Source organism: Lactuca virosa, chromosome 2, assembly GCF_052849685.1.
Source record: "Lactuca virosa cultivar CGN04683 chromosome 2, Lactuca_virosa_CGN04683_v6, whole genome shotgun sequence".
Taxonomy (NCBI): domain Eukaryota; kingdom Viridiplantae; phylum Streptophyta; class Magnoliopsida; order Asterales; family Asteraceae; genus Lactuca; species Lactuca virosa.
In genome coordinates, this window is record NC_136427.1 from 122692646 (window position 1) to 122703737 (window position 11092).

At 33.2% G+C, this 11092-nt stretch overlaps 1 protein-coding gene across 1 annotated transcript; it reads right to left on the reverse strand.

The window, feature by feature from the left end:
* Positions 1-1217: 1217 nt before the first annotated feature.
* Positions 1218-7961, reverse strand: LOC145159430 (ferrochelatase 2). Its single transcript, XM_079078417.1, has 10 exons — positions 7632-7961; positions 6909-7230; positions 5822-5965; positions 5585-5686; positions 4280-4383; positions 4063-4189; positions 3828-3980; positions 2953-3053; positions 2662-2863; positions 1218-1655 (listed from the first exon to the last, which is right to left on the reverse strand). The coding sequence occupies exons 1-10, from the start codon at positions 7724-7726 to the stop codon at positions 1419-1421; spliced, it is 1587 nt and encodes a 528-aa protein (XP_078934543.1). The 5' UTR covers positions 7727-7961; the 3' UTR covers positions 1218-1418.
* Between the last annotated feature and the right edge of the window lie 3131 nt (positions 7962-11092).

Here is an 11092-nt window from a genome sequence, read left to right on the forward strand (position 1 = left end):
CTAATTTTTTTCTTTACAGGAAACTTTCAAGAGGAAAACGAAGTCGTTACACTAACAGAAAGTTGTGAGAGAAGAGGATCATATCCTTGGAAATGTTTTTCCAGTGAGTATCGTTGAAGGCTTGAAGTAAAGAGCTTGAGGTTTGAGAAATAAGCATACTATGATAAACACTAACACAAAGATAATGTAGACTTTGCTTAACGATGAACCAATAATTCTCTGTTCGGAGATGCATAAATTGACACACTTTGTTGACCGCAAACGTGATGTCAGAGAAAGAGAGAGTCCCTTATTGGAGTGCACCAATATTTGACTAGATCAAAAAACACGGCATGTCATCCAGCCACAAAAAGTGGGGTGGATGTTGTTGTGGGCGAGACTCAAAAACGCCAACTAAAATTTCCAAGATATATTTCCTTTGGTAAAATGTGACATTTATCTGGATCAAAAAACACAGTTATAATACCATAATCTATCATATTTTAGTAAAGGTGTATAGTTCACTTAATATAGTAGGGAATCGATGTGTAGTGATGGTAGATTTGAGACAATTGTATTCTTCTCGAATATCAAAGATGATAAGCATAACTAGGTCTTTGTCTTTAATTTGTTAATCAATAGCAACGAGTGCACAACTATTTTGTGCACGATTGAGATAAGCCGTAGGCGTCCATAGTTCCGTCCCCTTTCATCCCAATTTTGAGAAGAAGTCTTCAAGGTGTACTCTCTGGAAGATGAGTGGTGTTCATAGGCTCGTTATAAGGCAAACAACCAGAGATCACAAGTGGTGACGTCCCTGACATGACAGAAGGAGGCTTTGTAGATGATTGACATAATCAAAATATGAACATTTGTATCGTTAGATATTCAGATTGGATAATTAAGGTTGTCTATTGGAGCGGGTTTGCAATAAATCAAGACATCCGTTCGTTTGATGTGTTTAGATGATCGAACATAGATGAATAAATTGTGTCTAAGGAGGAAGGGTTAAATCATGGCCTCAGTAACTATACAACGAAAACTGTATCATAAAATTTAAAATTTGATGTTAATGGATAATATAATTCAATAATAAAATTGAATAATATAATATCATCTACCGGATTGGAAAAACTTTAGGCCAAAATTAACGAACATTACTTTTACATTGGAGTTGTCGCTTATTTATATCGACTTGTAGAATGCAAAGCGCATAGAAACGCACAATGCCAACAATATAAAAAAGGGTTCGCTGTTTATTTAGTCCACCAAGCGTATAGACAGCGCATTTTAACCGATAATTACAATTAACAGCAGTATATGTAGAATTCTTTACAATTAGCTTTTTAATCACCTATTAAATCCCATTTAGAACAAAAATATAGGAACACTTCTCCCCCCAAAAATACCACCATCCATATTCCATCATCCCATATATCTCAAGGAAACACGGGCAACTGCAATGGCAACACACCCCACTGATGAAGAAAGCCTTCCCCAGTGCTGACTTCCAGAAACAGCAAGACAATAACTGCCAACATAGCCGCTCGACCGTTCCATGTCTCTGCACTCTTGGTCCAACCCCACTCCCAGACCGTAACTGGTGCTGGCAACTCCCTACGTTGCGAGTCATATGTCGCCAAAAGCTCCTCTACGCTCCCTAGTGGAACCAAAGACTGCACAAAACATATTATAAACTTAATCCATCTTGCTTTTTTGATAAAGTATAAATGTTAGATAGGGTTTAGTTGAAATCCGCCATCTAACTATTCGTTGTGTCCACGTTTAGTCCCTCCGGATCTTTTTTTGTACATATATGATCCCTAAAGCTTTTAGGGCTATAGTGGGTGGCTTGCCGGTCATAATGGTATAATAAGACTATGTTTGGCGTACTAACTGAAAAGCAAGTTGTTAGCTAAAAAATTAGTCGATAGCTGAAAAACTAACTACTAGCTTATAAGCTAACTGATAAAAAATGACATTTGGTAAAACTAGCTGAAAGATATAAAATGACATAAAAAGGCATAAGAATATGTTTTTTATACTTAATTAAGGGTATATCTGAAAAAAAAAAAAAACAAGTTTTTAAGCTATTGTTTGGCTTGCCAAATATGACAACTTAAAAAAACTCCAAAAATAAGCTAGCAATAGAAAATGTTTAGGGACCTTTGTTGGACAAAAACTGTAGAGTGACCAAATGTGGACAGAAAATAGTTGGTTATAGATTATATTTCTTTAATCTATATATTTTAGGTTAAAAAATTGTATTTGAATTAGCATTCCTAATTGGGTTTATTTATTTTTTAAAGTATAATCTTGTAATAGGTGGAAATGAAATCAAATGCTATAATAAACAAATAAATAAAAGTACATTATTGATTTATTGTTCCATGTATTCAACCTTAATTTAACAGATAAAAGAAATATAATTTGCAGATAAAAAATAAAAAATATATATATAAATTAATAACCAGCTATTCGCTGTCCACATTTGGTCTCTAGATTTATTTTGTCCATATAAATTATAAAGTCCATAAACTCTTTTTTGTTGTACTGATAATACCATTGCTATACCCATTCACAATGGTGTTTTTGATACAATTTTTTTTTTTAAATAGAGTAGGCGATGAGGGACCCACCCCAAAAATAAAATAAAGAATAGTGGGTGGGGCGATGTTTTACCTGTCGAGCTTCAAGATTTGATACAGCCATGGCTCCCACATACGGGAGGCTTTCAATGACTGCATCTGCTAAATCAAGAATGAAGGTGGGTTCGCATCCCAATGCAGGGACACGACCCCATTTCTCTATACCAGATTTTAACGCCAATTCCTTGTACTCCACATCAATTTCCTCCAATGTTTCAATATGTTCACTCACAAAGCTGCAACAATTTTTTTTTTTTTTTTTAAACTTAATATTTTTCTAAGAAATAGAAATACAATGATTGTAACATGTTTGAGAATCAAATACCTAATGGGTACAGCTAGAAGACTTTTCACCCCTTTTTCCCCAAGTTCAACGATTGTCTCATCGGTGTAGGGTTTCAACCATTCCACGGGCCCCACTCTACTCTGCATCAAATAACACAAGAAACCAACACCATCCATTTTAAGTGTTAAAATGCAAGAAATAGCAATGTACTTTCATTTTGTTGTTTAGCACCCTACTTTGGCTTCTTCGTGTTATTATAAGTTTATAACAATGGACTTCGAGTCATCCAAATACAAAAAAGAAATTTTCATGACTATAATTTGGCTGAAAACAAAATTGACAATTGCATATAAAACTGAAATGCCTTAATAAGAATAAAGCTGAAAGTATAATGTTGTAATAGAAACAAGGGTTTTCTTGGGTTAATCTCATAAAAGACCGTATATTTTGTGTTTTTCCCTGGATTAAACCTCATTTTTATTTTTTCATGAAAAAGACTTGATACTTTTTTTCATTTTTTCTGAAAAAACCCTCAGCTTTGTTTTTTTTTCCCCGAAAAAAAACCCTCAACCTTCTAAATGTTTCCAAATAAATCCTTAACTTTTTTACTTTTTCCTTAAAAAACCCTCACATTTTACAACGCTTTTTAGATAAAAATGACTAAAAGGGTCAGATCGGAAAAAATGAAAAAAATGAAAGGTCTTTTCATGAAAAAAATAAAGTTGAGGTTTTAATCCGGAAAAAACGCAACATATGATTTTCAAGTAGAATGCTAGAATAGACAAACAAATGGAAGTGAATTGCTATTAATTACATTTAGCCAATTGTATAGCTACGTTCCTAACACCTTAATTTAAGGAAATAGTTTGAATATAAGATTTAGATTAAAAATTGAAAAACTATATATGAATCACCTGATAAGCCAAAGTATACGGATTATTTATCTTTCTTCTCTGTAATTCCTCCATTATCAAATCCACACATTCTTCCATCTCTGCCTTATATGGATCACCAGCTTCTTCAACATATGCAACTGGCACCCCATGAGCACTAAAGAAAATCATCACCTGTACTCATAATATATTCAAATTCAATCAAAATCTTTACAACAAAAGAATATGTATCTATTAAAATACAATTATGTGGTACCTTTTCAGGGCGATCGAATCTTATGAGTTCTTTTTGAATTAAATCAGCCATGGCTTTAATGTATCCCTCACGTTGATACCATGAAGGTATAACTGTGTGTTGCATGTTAACAAGGTATTCATCCTCCCTATGAATTCGATTAAAAAAAAAATGTGATGAAGATGTTTTGAGAGGATATGTGATTTGAAGGAAACATGATGAGTTGTTTGTTCATCACCTAAAGATACTTTCAAGGAGTCTAAGGCTTGAACCACTTGTTGATATTGAGAATTGAGGATATAGAGGAAGTACAACCAGCTTGTTCACACCATCTTTTTTTATCTGGAAATAATGGAAAACAAAAGTTTAAGTATTTATAAAATACAAATGGGGAAAAATAATTGAGATTCAATTACACCATATAGAGAAAGAAAGGAGATATGATAACAAAAATAATTCTTAAGCATTGTTTCCTTTTTCCCGTTAAAGTTTTTATTTTTTCATTTGTGTATTGATAAAGTGGTTGAATAGGTAATGAAGTATGTATGGAAGTCTGGATAAAGTGTTGTATACATAAGGTCTGTTTTTCTTTTTTATAGATTAAATAAACCTTCTAGATGAGACTAAATGACAAGTTTACCCTTACATTTCAAAAAACAAATTTCACAATATTCATCAATTTTAATGTGACAGGAGTTGGGAGGAAAAAGAAAGAAGGGCATGTAGATAAAGGATTGGTGTCTTAATACATTAAGCCGTGCTTTTTGGCTTAACCCATTTAAGCCATTCTGTCTGGATTAAGTCAAAAGGAAGCAACCCCCAAATGTTGTCTTGAGATGATGTTTAAAGTATTTGAAAAAATAGAAGGAAAAACCAAATGTGGGCAAATTTGTAAAAACTAAAAAGTTAAAAGTGAAGAAAGTGAACCTTCTTTCCCTTAATTTTCCTATTAAGTTGTTCTTTCTCTAGTTTTATTGTAGCATTGATAAGAGTAAACATTTTTACCACATGAAAGTGAAGAAAGCTGGTTAATCTATTACATGATTTATTAGATGAATAATTGTCAGAATAGCACCACTGAAACTGATGAGGAACATTATGATAGAGCACATAGAATGAGACACCTCTAATCAAGTTCACTTTTACATTCAACTATATCATCTTGTTAGGGGTTTACAAAGATGATTCATGTAAATTCATGTCATATATCTAGATCTTGTAAAAAAATAGAAATGATCTAACATGAACAACCAATATCATCAAGTAGACTTTTAGTATAGATTCATGAATGCTTTTTTTTTTTGTTCCAACTTGCATCAACAAAATATCCATTAAGCCAACGTTTTATTCATATTTTAAGTTTCATGGAGAACAATTTCCTCCTTCAATGTCAATTCCAATATAACTCTCATCTCATTTCTAAATATGATTAGGATCATTAATCCTACTTCCCTTCAACCAAAACAAAATAGTCCAGAATGCACTTACTTAAAGAAACATGAGACAAAAAAAATAGAATCTTTAAATTCATATAAATGCATACCTGCTCGATTGCTTCTTCAGTGAATGGATGCCAGTAACGCATACCTACATACACTTCTGCTGGGACATTCTTTGCGTAAAGTGCTTTCCTCAACTCTTTAGCCTAAATCAACACAAAGTACTAAATAAACAAATTTACATTTTAAACATACTAAAAATGGCTTAAATTTAGCAAAGTCTTCCAATTATTAGACAAATGATGATATAACCATATGTTTTAAAACAGAGAGTATCATGCCTGATCATCGGTGATCTGGCGAAGAGGGGACCCACCACCAATTGCAGCATAACCTTCCTTGCTCTTGGGTGCTCTAGCAACCGATATAAATTGTGCCAAAGGCTTTTGAAGAAAACGAAACAATCTTGGTAGTCGAATAATATCCTGTGTGTAGTTAATTTGTCATGATTTACACACGCATACACATTTCCACAACTAGGTTAATATAAATAGGGATGAATGCAAGAAATAGCAACATACTTCTATTTATTTGTGTGTTATAGCATTCTATTTTCATTTCTTTCTATTAAAGAATATTACTTTCAACTTTTTTTTCTTATCAATGCATTGTACTTTGAATAATCTACCAAATTATATCAGTGAAAATTGTTTTGTAACCGGATGACATTGCTATAATTGGATAGAATTCTCAAAATAGAATGCTGTAACTGTAAGAAATAAGGGAAAATGCCATAAAAACCCTTAATTTTGCAAGTTTTTGTTGGTTTTACTTTTACCCAAAGTCGTATTTTAGGTCCATTAACGCCTCAAATTTGCAACTTTTTTTTTCTTTCAATTTTAACCTTTTTGCAAATTTATCCAGTAAAACTGAAAATTTATGCCAAACTTAATGGCTTTAATGAACCAGAAAACCAAACTTAAGGGTTTTTATGAACCAAAAAAAGGGTACAACCGAACATTTCTGCCAAACATAAGGGTTTTAATAACCTAGAGGGTAAAATTGAAAAAAAAAAAAAAAAAAAGTTGCAAACATCCGTTTTAATAAACCTAAAATCCACAAAAAGGTAAAACCGACAAAAACTTGCAAACTTAATGGTTTTTATGTCATTATCCCTAAGAAATAAAAGTAGAATGCTGAAATACACAAACCATGAAAGTATGTTGCTATTTCTTGCATTTACCCAAAAATTTAAAACAAAAAGCCTTCAACTTTACAAAAATCTTTACAGAAAGATACTAGGGAATCAAAATGTTTACTTAACTCCTTAAGAGGTTGTCTGAAGAATAACCCTTTTACAAAAATTTGCATAAAGTGTACGAATCGGAAAAAAAAAAAAAAAATGAATTGTAAGAAATAGGAATATACCGGGTCTGCAAAAAGGTTGAATAAAAAAGGTTGCACATCATCAAGAGTTTCTGGGCCTCCAAGATTGAGCAACAACACTCCTATCTTTCCACCATTGACAACAGAAGCGGATGTGTCTTGTGTGGTGGATGACAATAATGCCCTCAATGGCTTTAAATCTTTCTTGAGTGGCTGTTTTAACAAGGATTGTTTTGTTGTCCACCCAAAGGCGCGTTTATGTTTTGAAGTTGTAATAGATGAGTTGCTCGTATCAGAAGAGGCCTCCATTTGCACCACAACATTGGATACAACTTCAGAAGAGCAAATTGCTCGTGGCAATATTCTGTCAAAGACAAAGAATCGATTCAATAAACTATAAATTATAATGCCCTAGGGAATACAAATATGTATGTAACCTATTTGGGAGAACAAGGATAAAGAACAAAACCCAGATAATAAAACCCTAAATCAAGTGAATTGACGAATGTAAGAAGAAGAAGAAGAAAATCACCCATTGAAGAAGTAAACAAGAAAACAGATAAAGAAAAAAAATTGAGTAAATCCCGGATACAGGAACCGGGGAAGCAACAAATAAAACAAAACAAAAGGTGAATCTTGAGAAATGACTATAATATAAGCAAAAGTGCAAAACCCAGATGCAAAAACCCCAAACACAACGACCCATTTCAGTAATAAGCGCAAAAACAGAAAGGTAGTAAATTATAAGTACCAAAGGACACTTACAAAGAGGTTTTCTGATGGAATCTTGGAGGAAATGCGGAAGAAGGAGAAGGGGGGCATGGTGCCTGAATTCGGATGTTCATAGATTGATGATTCATCGTTTTTATTGTATGTAATAGGCAAAAAAGTATATTTCTTGGACTGGTATATCTTTACTATTTATCGAGGATTTGTGGATTAGGGGTGTATGAAATTTTGTGAATTGGAATTTTGGGAGAAAAAGAATGCAAGAAAGAGGAGAGGGTGAGCTGATAATTATGGAGCTGATAATGGTATCGGCCATTAAAATCCCAACACTTTACTCACCATTGACAGTACTTGAGCATCTCAAATACTGCCACCTGTCAAAACTTATTATCCTGTTTCCTTTGCTTCTTATTTATATTACGGTCTTTCTCCATGTTTCGGTTTCTCCATCTAAATACCCAAAAGTTTAAGAAAAAACTAAAAGATATATAACAAAATTTCATAAATGGTTTCTTATGGTTTAAAACAAATTATTAAAATTGTTTTTATGAAAAAAAAAAGTATACAAATGGTCCTTAACTTTGCATTTTGTAATATCATCGATTTTTATAACTTACACAGTCAGTCTTTTTAATAGATCCAAAAGAAAATCATTTTTTTTTCCTCTTAGGATATTAGTATTACCCACCACTAACCATAAATATGATGGGTGTCACATCACCGTCACCTCATCACTACACACAGCTGCTAAATGTTGGTATACATACCACTCCATATCATTATAGCCATCTTATTTTTTATTTATTTAAATAAATAATACTACATCTGTCTTATACTTATTGTCCACTTTTTGATTTTCGTAGTTTTTATTTTTCAACTTTGACCTTAAATATTTTTATTTTTGATATATAACTTGATGCAAAATATATGAGTGGATTGTGTTTTAAATGTCTTTTCATTTTTATAAGTTTCATCAAGTAATATATAACACAAATAAAAAATTTAAGCTCAAAGTTAAAGAATAAATACTTTAAAAATCAAAAGTAAACAATAAATATGGGATGGAGGGAGTATATATTCTTAATTATTTATAATATAGAGAGTTAGAGATACATAAAGAGATGAACAAATTGATTAGATGTTGCATTCCATTGTCTACACCCCAACCACTAGCAACCACTAACCATTGGGGTTGTGTTCATGGTTAGTGGTCATTGCCATATAAACCACGAGACCCTCCGTTGTATGTACTCATGCTAGCCTTATGGTCTTACCCTACCTTTCTCTCCCCCCCCCCCACCCCACCCCACCCCACCCCATCCTCTCTCTCTCACACTTTTGATTTTTAGTAGAAAAATGAAATTGAAACCCCCTACTTCCTCCTTCTTGAATCAAATTGCATGTGTAACGTCAAAAAAAAAGGTTGATTTATTTATGTGCATGATGTGTATTTTTAATGTATTGGTTTTAAATATATAATTCCTAGTATATCGCATCTAAACCAACACCTTACAGACAATGAACCTGATCGAATATAGTATAGTTTGATAAACAATGGTGTCGAACTCAAGGGGAACGGTAGTGAATTAATATTAGATATTTTTATTATAGGTTATACCAAATAAAAGAAAGCAATAAAAGAGGGGATTTGATTGTTGGCCTTGGGACATTTTCTTTTGAAATGACCAGTATCTCCACACCCATAACACGCTTGAATTGCCCCAACGTTGTTGGGTTGGTTGTTCTGTTGTGCCGGTGACTTGCAGTATCGGGCAGTGTGTCCTTTCTTGTTGCAAGTTGTGCATTGCATCTCCCTGCAGGCTCCTGATTGGTTTAGAGCATTCTAACACTCCTATGGTGTACATGTAACCCTAGATGCTTTAGATCTATGTTTTCACTAATATACATGCAAACTTTCAAAATTCCAAAGCATCATCCTAACTAGCATACAATGAAGTATCTATGCTACAAAATTCTAGTTAGATGACATACCTTTTAGTGTAGTTGAAACCTTGAAGCTTTAAGAGCCTAGCACCAATAGTGTGAATGCCTCAAGTGGAACCACAAATCACCACCAACAAATGGAAGAACTTGAGAGGATATAATATGCACTCAAAATCGGCTAGCACTCATACAGGAACCCTAGGTGCCGATTTCATGAACCAAAGGGCTTCTTATATAGTGTGGCTACATTAGGGTTACACCATGCAAACCCTAATGTGCATGACTTTCCACATTCCTCATGCTCTATGGGTTTTAACCTCCATGGAGTATCCATGGGTCACCACATGGGTTTAGCCCAACATAAGGAATCATGGATCATTAGCCCACTTTATAAGAATGCATGATTTACACAATCAATCCTTATATATTTAATTAGGCTCTTTTGATCACAAAATTAATTCCAAATTAATTCTTGATCAATACTAATTAAATAATATGATTTCATATTAATATATTAGAACTTATAATATATTAATAAATCATAAATAACCTCTTCTCAAAAGTCCATCCTTACAAATTGTTCCGGTGAAATGCAACCCAAATGGACCATGCTACTCTCGGGTCAAGTACATACTAAATATAGTTATGGACTTAGACACCTTATCCAACAGTCTCCCACTTGGATAAGTCTAATAACTATAGTTGTAAGTATACCTTCAGGATCCGACTAGCAATCGTGGCTCTTAAATGCCTTTGTCGAACTTAGACGTACCATTTTAGATAAGTGATCATAGAATCCTCTGTTCTCAAGATATCAGTCGGACAAACACATGGAACACAATCAATCTTATTGTCCAGCAGTTTGTTTCCCGATTTCTGATTTGTTTGACATAGAACTTAATCGAACACATCAATTTAGTTCTGATCGGGCCCGACACATAAGTCAAAACAAAATCATCGAGGGGCCCAAGATATCGCTTTTAATCCTCCAAGGACTAAAAGGAACATATAAACTTCGACAGTATATGCTTGTACTAACTATTCATTGAATCATACACAACATCACGTTTTATAACATCGAGTTACCGATGCGGTTTCGTACTATCAATGTACAACCAATTCATAGTCAATAACTCATATATCTAGGTTTGAAGATTATATGATATTATCGTCTCACGATCACTCGAGATAAATTTCATGAAGTGATTCAAGTGAGCGTGGGTTAAATCCAATACTCAGATCTTATGAGCACTCATGAATGTCATAGCAATGTCTAACCATTTCTGACAATCTATAAGCCAAATTCATGACAGTCATGATTCAATACCTACTTCCAAAGTATGACCGGCTGTGGATGGTTTGAATAATCCAATTATTCTGGAAGTCAAAACATGCAAAATAAAACAATAGTAAAACAATTGACATGAGACAATACCATACTAGTAAATAAAAAAACACCTTTTATTTAAGCATCAAATGTCAATTACAGTTTATGTATTACAAGTTTCGAAATAGTTATCTAATCTTTAAAACTAATATCATCCCTCAGCCCA